This window comes from Mauremys mutica, chromosome 1, assembly GCF_020497125.1.
Source record: "Mauremys mutica isolate MM-2020 ecotype Southern chromosome 1, ASM2049712v1, whole genome shotgun sequence".
Classification (NCBI taxonomy): Eukaryota; Metazoa; Chordata; order Testudines; family Geoemydidae; genus Mauremys; species Mauremys mutica.
The window spans coordinates 124743134-124767319 of NC_059072.1; the positions used below are offsets into that span (position 1 = coordinate 124743134).

The following is a 24186-nucleotide window of genomic DNA, read 5'->3' on the forward strand; positions in this document are numbered from 1 at the left end:
TACAATTTTTTAAATGCTGCTTTTTTGTAAACATTTTGTAAAGCTTCATCTATTCTTTATAATCCTTCCAAACTAATTTTAGATGAACGGAGTAGGGAGAGGAAATACGATTCTGAAATGTAGAATTGATTTATACATAGGATTGTCCTCAATTGTCTGAGGAACTTAAACTGGGAGTCGGGTGGAGGGGACAGTTTTAAAAAAAGCTACAGAAAACACAAATGTCTTGTGATAAGTTGCATGGCTTCAAATTGACCAGAGGGAACTGCCAGTCATTTGTTGTTTTTCTTTTCATGTTTTTGTGAAGATGAATGGAGATGACTGGTGCTGTGTGACTAAGATCTACCCAGCATAATTCATGTAGGTTTGCAAATGTTTGGAAGGCCCTGGTTTGGATCAGATTTGTGTGAGTGTGGGTTTACACAGCCAAAATTTTGCCTTGCTATATGCAGGAGAATAAATTAAAAAGTACATTTTTTTTATATCATAGAATTTAAAACTTTACATAAGCTGGTTAAAGGGCACTGAAAGGGCAATCAATGTGCAATCACCACTTCTCTCTTAGACAGATACCTGACAACAACAATTTACAAAGCAAGCTTGTATGCTGGAAGTAAGTCTCTTCATTTCAATGGCTGGACAAATATTTGAACTGCATGTGTCTGTCTAACCCTTTACAGTTTTAAAATGCTATCACACCCAGAAAACAATGTACTCCAAGACCAAGCTCAAATGGTTACAAAAACTTCACACCCCGTGTTACATTGATTAATGACAGATTATCAGGACTAATAAGGCCAATATTAGAATATCCATGATGGGACAGGGGAGGCAGAGGGATAGGAGGGGGAGTGACAGAAGGTACTGATATGCAGTCAGAGGGGGAGGGAACCAACCAGCTTCAGGCTGGAAAGGAGGGTCGCAGGGGTTCCTACTGGATTCCGGGTCCATTCCAGTCCCTCATAAGACTCAGACTTTAAGGTCAGAAAGGACCATCGTGATCATCTAGTGTGACCCCTTGCACATTGCAGGCCACAGAACCTCACCCACTCCTGAAATAGACCCCTAATCCTCAAATCACGGTTTAAAGACTTCAAGTTACAGAGAATTCACCATTTACACTAGCTCTCTGCTCCTAGGTCCTGCAGCATCTGCTCCAGCCCCTCTGGGTCCTGCTCTTGCCTCTCCTCCTCCCTGGGTCCTGCGACATCCACTCTCTCACCCCTTCAGCCCCCTGGTATGCATGAGTTTATATGGAGGTGAAGCCCCCATAATATTTCCATTGCAGGGGTGTTACCTCACACTTTCACTGCCCCTGTCCTGGATAATTACATCTAATTTGTCCAGGGAGTGGACTATCTTACTAATTTTTCCTAACAGTTTCTCTTTTTCCCCATGTCACTGTCGTACCATCTCTCTGTGTCAGGCCACATCTACACTATGGTGGCATAGCTCTGATGCCATAGTTATATGCTGCTGTAATCCCATAGTGTAGATGCAGACTACAGCAATGGAAGGGGTTTTTCTCTTACTGCAGGGACTCTCCCTCCCTGAGTGATGGTAGCTAGGTCAACAGAAGCATTCTTCTATCGACCTAGCTGCAGCTATACGACAGCTATGGAAGTTAGGGATGTGGAGTTTTTCTTGCCCCTCAGTGCTGTAGCTACGTCAACCTAAATTTTAAGTATTGACCGGATCTTGCTCTCCTGCCTTTAAAAGTTGCCAATCATTTGAAAATCTCGTTACTACAATTGCCCTTGCTAATATAGATATTAGTCTTCCATACTTCCCAACATTTGAAGAGGCTAAAACGGGACAGGTCCTGCCCCCGTGAGGGGATGAGAAGCTTGTGTGTGTGTGGGACGGTGTTGGGTGCTGCCCCTAGTGGTGGGGGGAGGTTCTGGAGGGGTAAGGTGGGATGGAGGGAAGACCATGGATGGAGGAAAGACCATGGGAGAGGAGTTCCAGAGTGACCCTATCCACACTCACCCTGGAGTGGCAGTTCATGTGGCACCTGTCCCACAGGGCTGGCTGGGCTTGGCTCCCCACTCCAGGTGTTGCGGCCTGGCCCCCAGTGCATGGAATTGCAGTGCTGCTCAGGTTTGGCCTGGCTCCCCTGACAGGATGGAAGGGTTTGTGGGTTAAAGCGGGACAATCCTGTAAAACATGGGACTGTTGGGAGCTCTGGTCTGCTGATGCGTTCTCTACTGAGTTGCTCCCACTGAGTTATGATAATAGTTAGCTCTTATATAGCATTTTTCATCAGTAGGCCTCCAAGTGCTTTAGAAAGGAGGCCAATAGCATTATCCCATTTTACAGATTGGGAAATTGAGGCATAGAGAACTGATGTGACTTGCTCAAGATCACCCAGCAGACTAGGGAATAGAACCCAGGACTCCAAACCCATCTGCTATCCACTAGGCTACACTGCTTAGGCAGTACTTCTGTCACTGGGGCAGAAGGCACAGCTGTGCACTGCACACTTATATGGAATATACATCAATAAATAAACGTGCATGCAAATTATAACCAGAGTGGCCAATATTCACGGTATTAAAACTACATGACAAATAATAGAACTATATTTAATATATGTATCATCTGACAATATATCTGAAATATATTTAACATGTAGGAATTAATGTAAACATATCAACAGCACTGTTCATATTCCATGGGCTATTTTAAATATCAGGAAAATTGGCTAGTTCTGTAATATTTCAAATAGTGTATGTCCAGTACATTTTATTAGCTGTATAGGGCCAATTTTTGTCCTCAGCCCCAGTGTTGCAACTCCACTGGCTTCGATGGAGTTGCAATGGAATCTAAGTCTGAATTTAGGCTATGCTATTCCCGAAAAACCTCAGGACATTTGTGGTCTAGTGGATTGCACGGAGTCGGGTGTTATAGTCCCAGTTTTGCTACTGACTTCTACTAAGAATTTGGGTAAGTCACTGAACATCTCGCTGCCTGAATTACCCCATATGCAAAATGGAATAATAATACTTGTCTCTTTAAGTTCAAGAGAGAAACAGTGGTATATAAGGAAAAAAATTGTATTTTTCCATATGGGTTTCATATGAATTTTACTGATATAATAACCAATGTTTTCCTCTTTCCCACCTCAGTCTTTATGCAATCTCATTACAAGGAACAATACTTTAGCCAAACAGACTGTTTCCCCTTATTTATCAAAGAATATTACTTTTGAGTCCTACTCATTTTAAAGTTGATATTGCACAGTTTAATTTGGATGCAATTTTCTTCTCTTCCCATCCCAAAGTACTAGTTGTTTAGTGTGATTGCATGCTGTTCAACAGCTGCTGTGTTTTACCTTGAGGTGGCTGCATTTTGGAGGTGGGTTAAGATCGATACAATCATATTCTGCCTTCAGATACATGCATTCAGGTTCCATTGCTGCACATGTAAATGTAAATTCAGAATATAGCTCATGGCCTGTAAATTGCTTTACATCTCTCAGGAGGAAATAATACCTGAATGCTTATATAATGCCTCCCACATCTGATGACAACAAAGGTCAGCATGCTACAAATTTCAATGCATTAAAACTTCATAACATTCCTGTGAGTTGGGTAAGTATTATTATGGTAATTTTTTACAGATGGGAAAACCAAGGTGGGAAGAAGATGATGAGTGACTTGCCTAGCATCACACATGAAGTAAAAAACGGCCAGAAAAAGAAATAGTCAAGCACATTACCCAGCTTCCTTGATTTCCTTCCTTTAGCCACATCACTCTTTTCCCTCCCAAGGAGCTAATTAAGTATAATATATGATAATCATTAGCCACCAAGTAGCAACTTAAAAAGTTTTCCATTTAATTAGTTTTGTGGGTTTGGTTGTTCAGTAAGGCATTTCCTTAATTACCAAAATTAAAACTAGATCGGTCAGACAAGGCTGGACCGAATAAAAGTTAAATCCCTCTCTCCTTGAAAACATGGTGCCCACAAAGCACACAGCTTTGTGCAAATGTTCTCAGAGCATGGAAAGGTTGAGGCAGGTTTCAACAAATTTCTCTCATGTCACTTTCTCCCTTTTCTTCTGGAAATCTTTGCAATTTCCAGAAGAAACCTGTCTTCAAATACAGATGGTAATCTGTCACACATGGATTTAAGTGTCAGCTCTTTACCTTCAGGACATATCCACTCTGACATTATCCACCAATCAATCAATAAAAAAGCCTGCCAGGCTGCCAAGAGATCAATCACCTTGTAAAACAAACATTATGTCCTATTATTTTCTTATTACAGTTAATTCGATTTATAGAGCACAAAAAGCATCAGAAGTGGAAAACTTAAGAGACATTGTCAACATAGTTTAGGCCCTGAATTCTAATTTTTTGAAGGGAGGGATTTACTAAGCCTAATATGAAAAGACAGGATTTTCATTATAAAATTTCATTGAAAACATTTAATTTTTTTAATTACTTAAAAACATGTCAGTGCGGTGTTGTCAACTCAAACAACAGCACTGTTTTTGAGACCTGACAACCACAAAGTGAAATGGACTGGAAAGAGAGTGAAATTAACCCAGAGAGGTTTAATGTCCAACTTGGACATGGTGAGTGAAATGCAAACAACAAACAGTATAAATGTTGGAACGTTCTAAATGTCTAAAATCTCAATGTTATTGATAACACTTGGAGAGGATAACACTTGATAACATAAGAGAGGAGGGATGGGCCAGTGGTTAGGTACTAGTCCCCCCCCGGTAAAATGGGGCTAATTGGACTTTCCTACATTACAGTGGTGTTAGGATGGGTACATTAAGGACTGGGAGGTGCTCTGATGGAATAGTAAGTAGACAGGCAGACTTGTATGGCAATATTAAAAACATGGGGCTAATATTGCTAAGCTTACTATTTACTTTTCTGAGGTACTCGTGTGGCCCCCAATACCACATTATCTCAGTACCTCAGTCTTTGATGTATTTGCATTTCACAGATGGGGAACTGAAGCAGAGAGAAACTAAGTGACTTGTCTGAGATCACACAGGCAGTCTGTAGCAGAGGACAGAATTGAACCTGGTTCTAAATTAGTGTCCTAACCATTGGCCCATCCTTTCTCTTATCTCTAGTAAGCGGGATTGTTCATGGTTTGCACTAAGCACCATGCATGCTTATTGGATCAGACCCTCAGTTTTTACTAAGGGCAAACTCGAGCAAAACTCTCACTCAAATCCATGAGAGTTTTGCCTGGGTCAGAGCTTAGTGAAAACAAATGGCAGATTTTGCAATTCGCTGCCCCTGCCTGGGTCCCAGTGAAATTAATGAACCTCTGTCCAGGCGCACCACAGAACCTGCATGCAGTGAACTGCAGAACTGAAGTCTGAATAAGCACCTCAGGGTTTAGCCCATTATTTTTTACCTTGACAGAGTCCCTTTAATTTGGGCTATTTTCACTTTTTCTTGAACTGCGATCTGCTGAAGAAGGGTGTATATTTATGTTGAACAAATGTAGTTACAAAGCTCTGTCTGGAAACGGTGCTATGATTTTTGTTTGGTTTTGTTACAAAAGTTTAAAACTAAAACTGAAGCTTTTCTGAAAAATAAAAAAGACTTTGCACCATACTACAGTTTTAAGGCCAAAATCTGCACTGACCTGCCCCGCCTAGCAATCCCACTGAAATCATGCTGGCTGCAACATCCCCTTTACTATGATCATACTGACAACCGGGGCTGCAGTTTGTTTCCTGGCTACTCCTGGTGAAGAGGAACAGTAGAAAGCAGAAAACAACTCTACACCAGTTCAAATCACTCAGAGATGATAATGAATCAATCAATAAATAAATGGATCAAGAAACAATTTCACCTAAAGCCCTTTCATAGCTCTTAGTTTAACCTTCCCGGTTCCAATCCTGTTTCTACTGAAGCCAGCTACTTCAGTGGGAGCAGGATCCAGCCGCATATAAAAAGTAGCTGTTTTTATGGCAATAAAATAGAAGAATAAAAAAATTACTTTTCAGTCTTGAATATCATTGACCATGAATAGCTTGCTGCCTTAACCAAACCCCAAACTGCAGAATGTGTTGCATATCTTTACATAATATATTGTGGTTGTTGACCCTCAGGGCATTTTATATTGTTGGAGGAATGTGAAGTCTTTTTAACAACTAAAAGGCAAAATATGACCCTCTCAAGCAATAATTTAAAGGATCTAGTATTTTCAAATGAGACGAACGCAAAGACAAATAACAACCGCAAGCTTCCTTGGAAGAGGAATATTGCCAGTTCATAACAACTGAAAATGTAATACAAATACTTACTGTGTGATATGACTGAATAGTTGAAAGTTACAAGTTAGATGACATCTGACCTGAATGTTCCATTGTTTATTGGAAGGTAATTTGGCACACTACATTTGTCTTTTATAGAAGACTATACCATGAAGACAAATGGATGGAACATCTTCAATTAAAAAATAAAGGTCTGACCATCAAAAACCAAGGGAAGGGGCAATAGAATCCACACAAGTGTTCAGAAACTAGATCAGCTGACAGGGTCAGTGTTAAGCTTTTGGAGTCCCCAGTCAGTTTATGCTCCCAGGTAGTCCATTAGAGATTTTGCCAATGTCAGCACTATCAACAAACTACTTCTCAACTCCACCCGTCCTTGCTCCTCCTATCCACTCTGCTCTCAAGTTCTGCACTTTGTCCACCTTTTCAGCTAGCCAACATTTCCCTTTGTTTTCTGAATCCTGCCAGTTTATCACGTCATCTCTGCTTGTTGAGCTTCCCACTTATGACAAACATCCACTTCACCAGCAGCTGAAAACAGTATCACCCACAATTTCATCTCCCTCTTAGAAAGTTTAGGCCAAATTCTGCTCTTGGTTACCCCAATGCAACCCCACTGTCAGCAGAATTCGGCCCAGCCTGTTCCTGTCCAAATCCCTTGATCTGATAATTAGGATATCCCCTTGCAATTTAGCCACTTAGTTGCCTTCTCAGATTCAAGGACTATTCCCTATAAATTTAATCTCCACCTCAGTAACCTGACACCTTGTTCATATTTCTCTTTTTGCTAATATTAACTTGAACATTTTTTACGCTCTGACTTCTGTGGACTCCTTTTTATCCCACCCTTTCTTCCACTTTCTACCACCGAAACTACTGTATAACTTCATTCTTCCCACATCCCACATCCATTGCCCATTTAGAAACATTCTCAGTTTGTGTGTCCCTCTAGAACCCTCACTATAATGGATGAACTTGTGCTCTCAGAGCAGAAGACAAAATGATGGTGCACTAAAATCTTGTCTATCATACAGTCTGTAAATGCTACGTAATGCTTCCCTTCTATCTGCAAAAACAGGTATTGATTATTTTGTAATCTACAAAAGCACTGGTAATCATTGTTCATTCTTTCAACTCTATCAGATTCTTTCAACTGATTCCTTCTCTGTTCTTCCCATCACCCAGTGCAGAGAGTTTGCCATATTGCTCTATGCCAAAAATACATCCACATATGATGGCACCATGGCAGTCAACAACATTGCATTTACTACCATTGACTCTCCTCAAATCCCCAAATTTCCAACATCTTTGCCTCACCATATCTGACCTTACTAACATTATCTGCTCCTCAAAGAAAATCAAACAAACCTCCTTGCACCCTTACCATCTCACCTCACCATGTCTCAAACTCTTTTGTCAGTCTGCCTCTATCAGACTATACAGTGTGGTCATCACACCACTCCCCAAGAAACCCACCTTTGACCCCCATCAGCAACTACCATCCCACATTCAATTTCCCTTTCTCCTCAAAATACTGGAGAAAAACATTCTCTTCTTCTCTCCCAACCACAGCATCCTTGATTCATTCTGATTGGTCTTCCAACCTCACAGGTGTCTTCAGGGTGGTTAGTGACTCCCAGGTGATCATAGCTCCCTCTCATAACATTATCCACAATCTCCATGAAGCGTTTGACACTACTGACCCCACCAGTCTCCTCAGCTGTCCTGCAGATATCACTAGCTCTCTCCTCACTTTGTTATAGTCCTAATTGCTTTTTACCTCTAGAGGTCACTATGCCTTGGATGGTAAGGCCCAGACTGTCAAACATAGAAGCCTAAAGTTAGGTTTCTAATCCATATTTAACTCCTAGGTAAGTGACCTGATTTTCTAGATCTACTTTTGAAAATTTTGGCCTCAACCACTTGGCCCCCAACACTTTGCTCTGGTCTCAGCTCTATACACGTCTCTAGATACCTCTTCCCACTTGGGCAACTAACAACTTGAACTTAACTATCACTTTTATGCCAGAGTGACTCAATTTCTCATCTCCTTCACATCCTTAACTAACCCTGCCCTTCCCCTTGTCTCATACATGTAGTCTGGCTCTGTACCAAGACAAATACTTGGCAACTAAAATAACGTCAGCTGTATCTCCAGCTTATCAACAGCCTCCTTCAACTCTGACCTTCCTTTCAGATCCATAGATTTGGAGTACCCTTTGAAAGCAAGTGTTCCTTTGCATCTCTCATTACTACACTAAAAACCCACATATGTTAATATCTCAACACACTGCTGAATCCCTCATATAAGCATTTGTCATGTAGTACCTTGAATATTACAAGTCTCTCTTCTATATCTTGAAAAAACCCCACCTAACTTGTGTTTCAAGAATCTCATATCTACACTCAATCACCCTAAAAGACTTTCATTCTTACCCTAAAAGACTTCTGTTTCCAATTCAGAGTTGTTCTCCTCATTCTCAAAGTCCTTCATGGCTACACCCAACCTATTTCCATTGTCTTGTTTTACCCTTTTGCTGCCATTGCTTGCCAGTTCTGATCACCAAGAATTCCTCTGTTCTCCTCTGTCCTATGTTGCGGGTGGATCCTGGGTGGCAGCCGTAGAATCTATCCAGAGAGTTTGCCAACTTCCTTCATCTTTCCTACTCAACTTAAAAATGAAACTCAATCTCTACATCATCTCTTCTGCTTTTGACTACGAAGCTGTCACCTGATTCCTCAAAGTGGCATGGTGCTCTCCAACTCCTTTAGTTACTTAACAGCACTGAAAATGGGCAGGAATGATCTTTCATTGCATAACAGGTTTCTAAGGAAAGCATTTTGCTAAAATTTTATAGTCTAGCCATTATTAAATATATTGGTTGCCAATCCTGATAGTTTATATGATACTGTAAAAGTATGCTCTCTTTTTCTCCTTCTATAAGTGCTGGGCTAGTCATTCAAGTAGGCACCTTTTCATTACTGTACCTTTTCAAATCAGTCTCTTGTTAATTCATTTATTCAAACTCTAGTTTCTTTATGTTTCTGTACTCTGGATCCTCTTGAAGAATGAATTAGTGCTCTTCTAATGTGAATTTATAAAGCAATCCCATTCCTCTTTACATCCTCTGTTCCGTTGCCTACAGTTCATGAGTGTAAAACTGAATTTAAGATGGTGTTTTGCCATTAAAAGGAAAGTCAGTTTTGAGCCACAAAGTTTATATCCAGATTTCAAGCCCTCTCCACTCCCCCAAAATAGAAAGTTGTTCAAATCCAGGTTTTGGTTCAGCCACAAAACCGCTGTTACAAGATGAAACCAGGCTCTTTAATACAGTTCCTTGTCAAACATGGACAGGTCCAAAGTCTTTATGGTTATGATTCTTCAATATAATAGTATAAATGTCAGTTGTCTCTCTTGTGAATTTTACGATTTTTTTTGGCTAGTGTTTATATATATTTTACTATTCCATTTGCTTTATTTATTAATTTCTTTTGTATTTTTAAAACTTAGAAATGCAGTGGAACTAAATGAAGTAAAATTCGAGTGCTCTTTAAATTTGATCTCTTTCTCATTATCTTTAGGCACACAAACACACAAGGCTAGACTGTAGTTTGCACACAGCCTTGTGTAGGAGGTGTGATGGAATTGGAGCTGCTCTGTAATAATTTATGAAGACCTTAAGTTGACCTGGCTATTAGGACATCTACCGTATGAAAATATTGGTTTAGTTTAATGGGGAAGTGGGGACTGTAAGGAAAACAACAACCCCCAAGTGTTTACCAAAGAGTGGCTTATCTTGAGTCATTAAGAGACGATGTCCAAACTCTTATGTTTGAAGATTCTACCTCCTGAATCTAGCCATTTGTCCACAGAGGAGTGTAATAGGAAAGTGACAGGTTCTTACAAGCTTTCATAACTATGACACGAGACATGTACCACTTGCTCTACCTATATTACCGACCTCTTTCCCCTCTTGTATCATCCTGAATGCTTCTTTCCTGGTCATCACATTTCAGTTTCTTATTTTATTTAGTGCTTATGTTCTTTTCTTTCTGTGTGATATTTTGCTCTTCTATCTCTACCTACCAACATTATCCCTTTTACATATCTCTCTTTACATATTGCATTAACTTCTCTCTGCCTTCCACTTTATTCCAGATCAATGTACTTGGCTAATATAGTGATGAGCCGGAAATAAGACTAAACAGAAAAGAAAACTATTCGGACCCATCCCCTACTTACTTCCTCACTTTATCTCATTTCAAAAAAATTCTTTGAAAATCAATGTGAAAGGTGCCTGGCTGCTCTTTCTGGAGAGTGAGATGTCTTATTGATTCATACATCAGGTATATCAAAAACACAAATTCCACCCTGCCCCACCCCTAGATCAGAGGATTGTTCACTCTCCATGTCTAATCAGTCTTGACTTCTCGATCAAGGCTGCCAAGAAGGGTGTAAAAGTGGTTACCACTATAGATGACAGGTTTGTGATACAGACACTTATTTGCTAGTAACTGGACTACTATCAATTCATTTCACAGTGATCACCAAACAGCCATCAGGAATGACTTAGGCTCTGATCCTGCAACAGTTACAGACTTGAAGCTTGTGAATAGTCCTAAAGATGTCAATGGAACTATGCATGTGAGTAAGTTTAGCAAACACAAAAATGTTTGCAGAATTGAGGCTTTGAAGGTGAATGCCAAGATTTTCAAAAGCGACTAGGGAGTCTGAGTGCTTGAATTTTTGGGTGCTCAGTTTGAGATTCTTCAAAAGGCTCCTGATTTTCAGACGATGCTGAGAACCTGCCTTATGAAAAGCCTTTAAGCTGCCTCAAGTTGGGCACCACAAATCATCAGCCACTTTTGAAAACCTTGATCAAAGTACTCTATAGATGCAGGCCAGTTTCTCCATTCAGAGTGGCTGAAACAAGTAGCACACTTTATATGCAGACAGTCTTGGAGGGGCTATGTAATGGTTCTAAATGCAAAACTGACCACACCATTCACCATTATACATCAGACCAGGTTAAGACAAAGGCTCAGTTTCCCCCATTCTACTCCAAAAATCACATTATTGGTACAGTGTGATATATAAGCAGAATTTTTCATGATTCTGTGGTGTTTCATAGGATGCACATCATTCTATTCTCACTGAAATACTGTGGCAATAGAGGAAGGGTATGGTTCAGTATTTGCAGTAGGAATAGAACAGTAAGACTTTTATTAGCTGCATTAAGTATTTCATTATTAAAAGAAATGTCAACCAGGTAACTGACCGTCTCAGGATATATTATTATCAAGGGAAGCCAAAAGAAACGGAGAAAGGCAGAAAGTCACAAATTTGCAGTTGTGTCAGCCTTACCTGGTATTTGCTGCTAAACACATCATCTCTGTGCTTAGTCCTAATGTTCAGGCAGCTATTCATTATGCCTTTCAATTAATCTGAGGTCAGAATATTCTAGAAGACCTTTCCTTCAAATTGCATTACTAGCAAAGCCATTAGGGCTTCACCTCTTTCAGCTATGCCCTTTCACTGTTCCCGAGGTCCCTTTTAAAATATCTTGGACCCACCACTGCTTGTAAGTCTGTGATTGACATTTAATAGCACCATGGTACTGCAACTAAAGTGGAAGAGGTGATCACCAGCTGTTTCTTTATTTCATTTGTGTTTACTCTTTCAAGCCATTTACTTTTATATGATTTCCCTTTGGAGAGTGCACCTTGAGAGTGCTGATGGCAGAAATCCTTTTTGTTCACTATATATGGTGAGTTTGTAGGACAGAGAAAGCTACATTCTTTGCCTAAATTGACATCTCAGTAAGTGTCTGACAGTCTGATCCAACCTGCTTCTTCTATTCAAAGGTCAACGGAAAAAAGACTCTTTTTGTACCTGCCAAGACCTGAATCCAGAATTCTGTGTCCCCCCTACAATACTAACACCACATAACACAGAGCAGGGAGCAGCATTCCTTGCACAACTTTGGGTGTTACTGATATCATTAACTGTTATAGGAGATTCACAGAAATAACTCTCTGAACCCAAGTCTTACCAAGTAAGAAAGAGCCAAACCCTGTTAGCAGAAGTTGTGCCTGAGTAAGGATTTTAGGGTGGAGTCCCCAATGAGGAGATCATTTCAACTCATGTTTTAAAATGCACTGGTCTGGTGACTTTGTAAGTGTGTTTCTAAGGCATTTAGCTGCCTGAATACCTTTAAAAATCTGGCCCTAAGTACCACTTAGGTCCCATTCAATACACCATGATGCACACTTGCATAATTTTAATCAGGATCTGTGGATGGGGGTGTATTTTACTTGCTGTGAAATTATACTGGCATCGAGGGTTTTGGAAAACTAATTTAAAAGTTGGATGCTAGGGTAGTCGGGGAACAAGAATCTTAATTCAGCCTGGGCAGGTACTTCTGTTTGATGAACTTGGATGTTCATCTAATCAGGGAATAGAAACAATTTATCTAACCAATCGCATCCAAATCAATACAATTTATACAACCAATATCAGCACTCAAGCAAGCAAATATCTGAAGTGCCAAATTAACAATTACACACTAATCGAGATCACTGGGAAACAGCACTTACAACTATTTCTGCTGGGCCTTTCCAAGAAAGGAGAGACTGTCTCAGAGTTTCAAATGATTTGATCCGGATTCGCAAGATGTCATTCTAGTATCTTTAGCCAGTTTGATCCAATATAGAGAAAATATATTTAATAATTTTGACTAATTAATAAACAGCTGCTCACAGATGTTCTGTGGCCAGACTAAGAAGCCAAACTGGCCAGAGAAAATATTCACTGTGAATTATTCACTTAGTTCTAGTAAGGTCTGAATGAAACAGAGGACAGCCTTCAAGATTTGGACCATACCATGGTACCAACTTGGTGTCAATTATTATTTTAGATTTATTTATTTTCAGGAAGGATTTCAGTTCAACTTTAAGCAAGACATGACAGTTTTTGCTTAATTTAATCTCAGAAGTATCTGTTGTTTATTCTGTAACAAAAGAAACAATTCAACCCTAAAAATTTAATTCATTTTCACATATTTGCAACCAAAATGATTATACTACGGCAAGAGGCTTCAATGAAATCCTAACCCCCTCTTTGGGCCTTATCCATAGCCTAGCTAAGTCAATGCAAAGACCCCCATTTACTTCAATAGGCTTTGGATCATGACCTTACACCCTGGATTGAAATCTTTTAATCGGTTTGTATATTCCCCTAGTTTACTTTTAGTTTTGTCACAGCGTCGGCAGGTTACAAAGTAGAGTTGGAGGGCAAAGAGAACAGTTTACAAACACATCTCCTGCTGATGCTCCCACTGCAGCACATTCAAGTATTTAAACACATTAGTGCCACATTTCTCTGCGGCATCTGAATGCAAAAAGATGGGCGCCTGTTTCAAGGAAGTAGAGAGCACATTACATTGCTGGGTAACCATGACAATGAGACAGCAGGATCAAGAAATGTTTGCATAAACAGCATCCAGTCACATAACCCCTGCATAACACCCCTCTAGTTAAATAATATGCCAGAAGGTTAAGAAGGGTGCTTCCTGAGCACAGCATAATAAATAAAATGTCCCATCTTTAGTGTGAGACTTGTGGAGGTATTTTATGTCTTTTAAATAAGCATCCATGAAATCACCTGCACCCTGCAAAGATCTATTTGTGAATAGGAATTAATAGTGTGGCATTTAGTCATTCAGCAAATACCTGGTGGCAGATCATCAGCAGGTGTAAACTTGTCATAGCTCCATTGAAGTCAATGACAATTTTTACTACCCGAGAATCTGTCCTCTGATGATTAGTCTGTCTACGGTCGAATTCAAGGTAGCAGGAAATCATTTACATGCTATAATAAATGTCATTACTATTACAAAGGAGCTATAGAATGTCATACAGTTACTTGGCACTTTACAAAACATAGATAAGACATGGCCTCTGCTCCAAAAACCTTACAATCTATTTCTATTAAGCTAGTTTAAGAAACTTTTTTCCCTGCCATTTTAGTCCAACAGCTCTCAGTGCAGCAGTCTCTGGGTCATACTGTGTGTTTAAGGCATTGGTCTGTATAGGGGTCAGTGAGGATTTGCACTAACCCAGTGGGAACTTCAGGGTGCACAATTCCTTTGTTAATTTCCTGGTGCACAGCTGGAGCACACCCAGTTGCCCATTCTATAGGACTGTACAGACTGCTTCATCGCTCATAGTATTCAACCAGTGCAGAGTGGGCCTGTGGCCCTTTCTCTTGTTCCAATTTATTTTTCCAGGGACACACAAGGGGGAAGTCTCTGTAATCCACCAAATGCAGTGACAGCAGTTGCTCCTGGCCCTTCTTCAGTGTATGAGTTAGTTAGAAAGCCTCCGTCCCACCTTTTCTCTCTCCATCTACTCTATACCGGCCCAAAGACAACTGAGCCCTATATTTTCCACACTGAGAGGGTGGGTCTTTACAAATCAATCTATTTTGACTTTCTTCTCCCTGCTCCCCAACAGCTTCTATTAAATGTGTCTCATGTTTTGTCAGCAATGCATGTTATACCTAATATGATTGAAATGCTAAACTGATTAATCTCTTTATATATGTCACTTGGGGCAGATCTGTGGAATGGGCATCCAGTGGGGAAAAGGCTCTCAGAAGCCAACACATTGTAGAGCCATGGACCAAGTGGCTGTCAGTACCTACCACATTGGGGGCCAACAGCCAAGGTGAAAAGAGGAGGCAGGTACTAGGGTACAAGAAGAGTAGGCCACTGCATCACTTGATTCCCACACCATCCTTTCTGCAGCCTTTGCTTTTGAATTTGGTGAGTTACCACACTATGCATTATGGGATGTGGTCTGGGATGTTCACAGCATAATGGCCAATGAGAGGCCAGCAAGCACGGCAGAACCAGCACCAGGCTGGGCCCTGGGAGACCCGATCAAAGTTAAAGGGGGTCTGTGCATCACCAAAGCCCAGGAGAAGCTGCTAACGTGGTGAAATGGCACTAGTGGGGATACTGCACTAAGCTGAGGAGGATACATGAGGTTTCTGTCTTACTAAAAGTGGTACTCAGAGGTGAACAGCAAAAGGAACCTTGAGAGGAGGTTTCTGTAAGAGAGACCCAGATGAGAAGACACTTAGGGTGGGAGCTGATATTTTTCAGAGCAGAGGGAGACTAAAATTTTGGTGAAGCTGGGTCCTGACTACTCTCAGCATGGCCCTGGACTCACGCTCTATGCACCACAGACATCAGCATTATTCTTATTCCACAATGGGACTGCACAACGAATATTTGTAAGGGCATAAGATTGCATAATAATAGAAGTCATGGATGGAAAAGATTTTTCATACTATCCAGTCCATCCCTCAGGCGCCAATGCAGATCTTTTCTTATAGTACATTGTGTAATGTTGCATCCAGTCTAACTGTGTATATCCCATGTTCCAGGGCTTTCACCACTTCTCTGGAGAGTATTCCACATTATTATGTATTCCCACTTAGAAGTTATTCCTAATATTTCTTTATTTCAGTCTTTACTTTTGGATTAACTCTACTGAATCACCTGAAATAATTTGTCACTTTTCTTAGCTTCCACATCCAGCCACATGATTCTGAAGGCCCACAACCCCTTCTGAGATGTTGCTTAGCCAAGCTATACCCATTTAGGCCTTGTAATCTTTTTTTTTAATAAATCAGTCCTTCCAGCTAATTTTTCTTGCTCTTCTCTGATCTTATTGTGGAATAAAAATCTATCAATCTGCAGTTTACCATCTTAAAAATAACAACAAAACATTATCTAATTCTTTAACACTAAAAAAAACCATGTTCATAAATCCAAAACAAAAAAAACCCCACATAAGAGAAGGCGGAGTAGTGATGCAGGAATCCACCCACATCCCTATTAAGTCATGAAATACATGTTAAAAAGGAATGAGCTATTAGACTGGGAAACCTGCTCATAATACATTCTTGTTTGTAATCTAAAAGATTCACTATAGCAGAAAACCTAGCTTGTTTCTCCCCAATTTTGTTTTAGAAATGCGATAAAAATCAGATTGCACACTGCACTGACAAGAGAACAGAACAGAAAGGACGTGATTTTCAGAGGTACACAGGACTCACAATTCCAGCTGATGCCAGTGGGAGCTGCGGATGTGCAGTGCCTCGGAAAAATCAGTTCATCTCATTACTTGTATCTTACTTCTATTTAGAGCTGCATTTGAATCCACTTCTTAACCTTTTGTGAACGGGCAGGAACAGGGCTCAGAAGTCAATCCCCAATCCAGATCTGAATTCTGCGATTTGGGACCATTTCTGTTTTTATGATACAGTTGTGAATATGAGGCGATATTTTGCATTTGTGAATAGAGTTCAGAACAGTTAGTGAAGTTTAAAGTGGTTTGTTTGCTGACTTTTGCTAATATCATGCATGCGCACACACACAAACACATGCTCCCTAAAAATACTTATCTTTTTCTTTTATATGCATACTTGTGTCTTTTTTATATTAAACATTTAATTTACATATATAATATTTAAAAAAAAACAACGAGACAACATTTTGGGACAAGGACATGGTTTTTTCATTATGTGAACATACAGTGCCTGCACAATGAGGTCTTGATCTTTGATTGGGGCTTCTAAGCAATACAAAACATTTATAGAATTCATCATTTTTAAGGTGGGAAGGGACCATTAAATTACCCAGTCTGACCTCAGCAATTAACAATAATAAATAAGAAGAATTGCATTGGCTTTAAATAAGTTACCAGTATTCTAAAGTTTCAAATAACTTGTGCTTTAACAAGAAATCTGTTAAAGGACTGACTAGCGATGAACCAAATTTGGCTACTTCCAAACTAGTGATGAGTGAACCTCAAAGGGTCCACAGTTTGGGTGATTACCCAAAAGTTCAGATGCTTCTCTGAAGCCCACTCAAACTTATCCAAACTTCTTTAATCTCAACAACTATATTCTATCAGACTGTATAAATACCATAAGATAGAGATGCAAAAGCAGGCTGGAAATCTTATGAGAACATGCAGGCTTGTGCGATTTCTGGCACTGCTTCTTCTGCTTATGGCTGGAAATAGCACATGAAAATGCTCACTCCTGGGACTTCGGCCCCTCATGCTCCAAACCCAGATGCACACACACACTCTCTCTCTCATACATTTTCCAAACATTTCAGAACCTTAAAGACTAATTTACATTTTGCGCTGGCTGGAAAACATGAATTTTGTTTCACAAAAAAATTTGGAGTATCAAAATTTGTTTTTGTTCTTCATTGGTACAAAAATGATACCTTTCAAAAAGCCTCACAACAAAACAAAAATAAACCCATGAGAGAACCAGCTATAGACTAGACTAGCCAATGGCCTAGCAGTTAGGCCACTCACATGGGACGTGGGAGAACCCAAGTTCAAGTCCCTGCTCTGAATCAGGCAGAGCTCCAAGCTACTAGGCTCTAAGTCAGGCTCTCTCCTTTCCCTCCTGTTGGAGCTGTTCCATGTTGTATAAATAGGTAAACATTCATTGGGTCAGAGAGAAGGAGACTGATTCTACAGCTGGGTGGTAAGGATGTGGGAGACGTAGATGAGTGCCCCATTTAGTGATCTGTTGGCTATTCTGGGGTGGGCCCCTTGCTTTCATTTGAACCAGAAATTCCATTCTGGACTGCTGAAACTGGTACGTTTCTGCAAAGTTTTGGTTTTGATGAATTGGCATATTCCAACAAAAAAAGTTTTGTTGATGAATTCCCAGCCAGGTCTAATCACGGCTAACGCTAGGAATAGGAGAAGGTTGGAAGGAGACCCTGTAGTTGCTTGCTTATCCCTAGTTGAAGCAATGGAGCACTGGGAAACCTTTCAAGATGGCTAGTTTGCTACTTACACCCCTACTTTGCTCTCTCAACAGATACTGTTGTATTTTTTCCTTCAATATTTGGAAATACCCTCTCAAAACAACGTTTCTATAAAAAACCTCATTTGTGGATGCTATTATGTTTGTTGTACCTGGAGACACTGTCTCACTAGGGACAGGATGTGATAGTTGTGTGGTCCCTGCAGATGCTTTAAAAGGGTCTTACCATACATATGTACTTACTGCAGATTCATGGCATATTGAACTGCATTTAAGAAATACTTGGCCCAATCAATCCTCTTTGGAAAGAGCACTGAACTCAAGAAGAGTCAAACAAAAAGAGGAAAGGAGAAAACTTGTGTGTATGTCTTTGAAAGACTTTCTTTCTTTGAGGGGTGCATCATTCTTGTGACTTAGTCACTATAAACCCCAAGAGAAAGAATACTCAACCCCTGAAAATGCCAGGGGAAAAGAATTCAAATCAAAATATCCCACTGCTGCAGAAACTCAACAACTGAACATTTTAGTTCACCTTTTTAAGGTTCTCTCTACTAGCAAGAGGATCCTAGAAGACAGCAGTGTCATTACCCCTGAAGGAGGCAGCTGGGGCAGAGGAAATGTTCTCTTTCACATGCTGAAGCTATAAATCCTAAAATGCAGTTCTGATTTACTTGTGTATAGGGTTGCCTGTGGTTAACTACAAAAGCAGCCCAATTGGCTCATTTTAAAGAAGCTGATCCTATGTCCACTTAAGTTAATGACAAAGCTCCCATTAACTTCACTGATACAGGATCAAGCCCTAAATGTCTGCAGTATACTACATTAGACAAACATTCAACCTGGTTAAATCAAAGGTAAAACATTTACTTTACTGTTTTAAAATGAAAAGCATTTTTCTAAAGCTCCCAGAATGGTTAAAAAATGACTTGAAGGATCTCTTTAACCATAAAAGTGAATTCCCAGTAGCTATTTATTTAAAAAATAAAATAAAAAATCTACAACACCTTAAATTGTCTTTCTTACATGTTCTCCCCATAAAAATACAGTGAAACAGTTCAGATCTCTTACCTTAGGCTTGAGAATCAATTGGATATTTCATTTTGTTTATCATGCAAATTATAGAGTTGGTTATTATATAAATATTATTTCATTTTAGCCCAGTGGGACAACCTCAAATTGGAAGCCAGCTAAATTTAGAATTCATTTTATTTTACATGATGTAGTTTCAAGTAATAAACATTATGATCAAGTGTAGGTGTATGTTACAGTATTAAAATGTCTCCTTTTTCAGAACTCCGTGGAATCACTGTTACTGAACCTCTATGGCTTGAGCTATGCTGCCTGCAAAAATGAACATTTATTTTTATGTGGTTTGAACAGAAATGACTGATTTTTGATGTCTGCTCACCCTTAACTATTAACATTGTGTGCAATGGCAGTTTAAATGTTTTATTTTCCAATAAACATGCAAATGGACTGTTATTTCAGTAAATACTAACAGGATCATGCCCAAGCAGTGGGAGTTTTCAAGTTGGAGCAAGGGGAAACCACACGCTTTATGTTTATTTTTGTGGGTTTTACTATTTTAAGTAACATCAAGGTCTGGATTGGAGATTTTCTGACATTCCTAGTTGCTTCTATGAAAAAAATAATCTAAACAGCTACTTGGTGAGGTAGGTCAATTTATGCTAAATCACTGAGTGACAACAAAATACTCTTTGTGACACTGTTATAGGCAGTGTCCTACTATATATCCATCACCAAGTGTCCGGCGGTTGAATTCAAAAGAAATACGTATTGAAGTGGAAAAATGGTTTAGGTAGGCCCTGATCTTGCAAAAACGTATGCAGCTCTACTCATGTGAGTCGTCCCATTGAGTGGGATTAAGCACATTTGTGTTTGCAGTATCAGGGATTAAAGCTGTAAATCCCTGGCTCCTTAACTAAAAACAAATGTTGATAGAAATATCAGATGTTACTCCCACTCCCCCCATATTTTAATTACACTCATTAGGGACAAAAGCTATGACTTTGCTATGATTCTTTGAAATTAAACTCCCACTGGAGCAGTGAAAGCTGAGTAAGGCCTACAGTATTTGGCCCTGTATAAATATATCGATGTAATGTAATTTTGTCTTGTAATTGGCTAATTGTTTTTGGCAAGAAGTGAGCAGTGAGACAGTCTGTTAATTTGCTTCTTACTGTGGTGCAATATTCTGAAGCTATCGCTTGGCCTTCGTTATTGATTCTAAATCCCTCTCCCTTATTTCTCCTTCGGAAGGGATAATGTATTGATTGTTTGTGTGAGTAAATAGTCTGACCAAGGTTTTCAAGTAATTAGCAATTGTGGGAGCCTCAATTGGTGGACACATTAAAGGGGCCTGATTTTCAGAAAGTACCCACTCTCTGAAAATCAGGCTTTTTTAGGGTTTCTCACGTTGCCTCCCCAAAATCACCAGTCAGCTTTGAAAATCTTGGCCTCGGTGTCTATTTTCTTAAAAAAAAACAACCTCTCAGACAAACATAAAAATCATTAGAATGCACAATGCAAAATTACTCCAGAGGAAGGCAAAAACTAATAAATTCAAATGCAATTACTACACCATTAATAGCCTTAATTCTGTGCATTGATTATATATCTGAATATTTACATCCAGTACTGATACCGCTGAAGGCAAATGATGCATTGCAAAGCAAACAGAAGCTGACCTTTGCATGTTTTCCCATCAGGCTGCAGGGTAAATCCAACTGGGCAACTGCAACGTACCCCTGTCGCCGTATCCTTGCAAGTACGATCACAGCCTCCGTTATTGACAGCACATGTTTCTGCGGAATGAAAGAGAGAGCGAGAGAGAGTGTAACAAAACATTCTGGGGGCCATCCACTGTTCTGGGCAATATTAAGAAGTTATAAAAGCAATCTAAGTTGAAACAAGCTAACTCAGGCAAAGCTCTTAAGATCATCCATGGCCCATGTACTTGCTGAATTGGATAGCATTTTCACAAGCAATTATTTCTATCCAAAAAATTAAGTCTATATTGATTATATTCAATGAGTCTTTTTGAAATATCTTAGACAATAGGATGAATTATTTAAATATGAAAAGGTCAGCTTCAGAAACAAAAGAATGCAATTGCCTTTTAAAAAAGAACCAGGGACTGAGTCTGTTTCATATCAGCTGGTCTCTAGCCATGGCTTTTCAAGGTTCATTAAAAAGAGGTCTCATGGTCTAATGAACTTTAAAAAGCAATAGAAAGCAAGGCATAGTGCTGGACTTGGAATTGAGAATTTAAAATCCTTAGTTAAGAAAGAGTTAATGGAAAATGAACTACATACATCACTTTGACAAGAATCTACATGCCCAATCTGTTCTTACTGAACTACAAGCAAAAGGCATCTGGGTTTTGTCCACTTAAAGCTTTTTGCAAATTGAAAGGAGTTTGGAGTGGGTGGGAGGGCATAATTGAGGTCACTGAACCCATTCCAAGCTGTGTCATTGAAATTTCCCAGTGCTTGTAGTATGTAGAATGGTGGCTAGGCAAACACAGGCAAAAGAAAGCTACAATACTTTTTAGCTTTTACAATAGCCGGCAATGGCTATTAGGTACTGCTCCATAACAAAAATCTTCAACTTCATCATACACACACAAAAATGTCCGCAGCTATTTTATATATAATGGCAGCTGGCATTTTTTAGTTTTATTTTTTGGTTATGAAGCTGAAGGATTTTTTTTGTGGAGTGGTACCTATGTGTGTGTGTGTGTGTGTGTATACACACAAACCACAAGTATTATTGAAATAGATAAAAGGCAAGAGAAATTATTGTCTTTCCTTTGATTCACAGAATAGAATGGATGTAAGGATGCTAATTTTATTTGTTGGTCGAATGGTATATTTATTTGATAGGTATTTATGGCAGACAGAAGTAACCAACCAACAACCATATGTAGCTGGCTACTCTGTCTGCAATTACTTTGAGACCGCAAGGGAAATATTTCACAGTCTTTTACACAATTTATTTTTCAGTTTCTCCAGTTCAGATGAAACTTAAAAGAATAAGGTTGTCATTGCGTATCTCGGTCCTCTTCGTCCTGGCCTTCCCCAGAGAGGCTTTGTCAAAGCTTACTCAGATTTATTGACTGACTTCTATTGCCACCTATTTGGAGTTGTGTTACAACTGTACTTTGCAGACAGGGCCTGGCAACAGAAAAGTGGACATGCTCATGCTGAATCTCCTTAGTATATTATATTGCTCAAAATAATTTACACAAAATATAAAGCACTTTATCTTTCAATTGACAAGCATTCAAAGCTGTTCTTCTGATGGAACCAGCTGCTGCTTCCCCTGGGAAGATCCTTCATTGGCTCTCTGGAAGGCTATCACTGCTTTAGATCAGAAAAATTTCATTTAACTCTTTTTCATTGGCATACACCTATATATCAATTTTGGAATGTGCTACTGGCATTTATGTGCATTAGGAAACCAGGGACTGGGAGACAGGGAGGTATGCATTAATAGCATGGCACAATTTATAAAATTACTATATATAAATATGTGTGTGTAATGTGCCAACATTAATACTGCAATGTGTGGAAACATCTGTAATTGCTAGCTGTAATTTGATGAACAGACCAATATATCTTAACAGAAAACTTCCAACAGATGAGGTTGATTCTGTAATCTCTTATTCACAATTTTCACTCTCAAGTAGTTAATAATTGAAAGGAACTTCTTGCACAAGTAAAGATTACTCATGAGAGTAAGGACTTGCAGGATCAGGACTTGCCTTGTTTAAGCCATGTACTTTCCAATTATCATTTTCCTGTTTGGCTGGGGAAATTCTTTTATAGATTTAAATGTTGGTATTTTTATATATATTTCAGAGGGCCGAAATATCGAGTAACTTTAATTCTCAGGATGAGGGGTAAAAATCAGGTCATTTAAAAAACTTTTTCACCTAAGACCATTTCTTGGGAGTCCCAGCAGTTTAAAAAGTAGAATGATTTGTCAGGGCAAATAGTTAAGGTTAAAAAGCATGAAAAGGTGTTAAAGACATACGTTTGGCATGGCACTGCAGTGAGTTGTAAATCTTATGTTAACAGATTAACTATGGTGTATGGAGAGCCCTTTATTGCAGTTCATCAACAACAGATGAGCATTACTTAAGCAGCAATATTTCTGCTTTCTGGATGACATCCAGTGAAAATGAATAGACACAACAAACTTTTTTCTCCCCTCTGGCATGGATGACTGGATCTATAGGGTAAGGGGCAGTCACTGAACAAGAGTTATTTCGATGTATAAATAAAAGGGATCATGCAAGCTTTTCTTACATTCACAGAGATTTAGTAAAAGGAAGCAAAAAGAACAATGCCCTTCAACATCTCTTAAAGCAGAGGTGACTGTGCCTTTAATAAATGGCAAATTTTAATAGGATGAAGACTCAGGGTAAAAACAGAGAGACTGACAATACCTATAGTAACTGGGGTAATGGGAGCTGTAATGATGAGACTCCTTAAAAAAGATGGCAGGAGAAAAAAATTAGTTAAGGAGAATGTGAAAGGCAGGGTGGTGGAGTGGTGCATTAAATGCTATGTGGAATAGAAATGTGTAGGAATGCATATAACATTTAAACCTGACAGCACCAGCAACATACCTGTTCTGTTCCAAACACCTTCACACTTTAGATCTGAAATCCAACTTTAGATCGGGATCGAAATAAGAGGCAGAACCAAAACCCTTGATTCAAAGCCACCAAATTTCTTAAGGTGTGCACGGCGGGGGTTGGTGGGGGGAGAAGGTGGGTGGAGATGCGGAGGTGTGAGACAGAGAGGGTTAGGCTAGGATTTCCAAAATCTGGATCAGAATTTTACACCTTGAATCCTTCTGGAGTTTTGTATATTGGATGCCACTGATCATACCAGCCTTTAGTGTCTGTGCATGACAACCGCAGCAGAGCCATTACCCTCAACGTTTGCTAAGGTTTCAAATTTGATTTGCTCATGTTATGCTGATGTGTCTTCTGTTCTACTATGGAGGTGAGAGTGGGAGCCTCACACCCATTTT

General features: G+C 39.5%; 1 protein-coding gene across 8 annotated transcripts in view; it reads right to left on the reverse strand.

Annotated features, from left to right (window-relative positions):
- Positions 1-24186, reverse strand: part of SCUBE1 (signal peptide, CUB domain and EGF like domain containing 1) — a 328071-nt gene that overhangs the window by 96155 nt on the left and 207730 nt on the right. For all 8 annotated transcript variants that reach the window (XM_045000217.1, XM_045000209.1, XM_045000200.1 and 5 more), the window contains one exon: positions 20829-20945. In XM_045000217.1, the coding sequence (XP_044856152.1) occupies positions 20829-20945 (117 nt within the window). The remainder of the gene's footprint in view (positions 1-20828; positions 20946-24186) is intronic.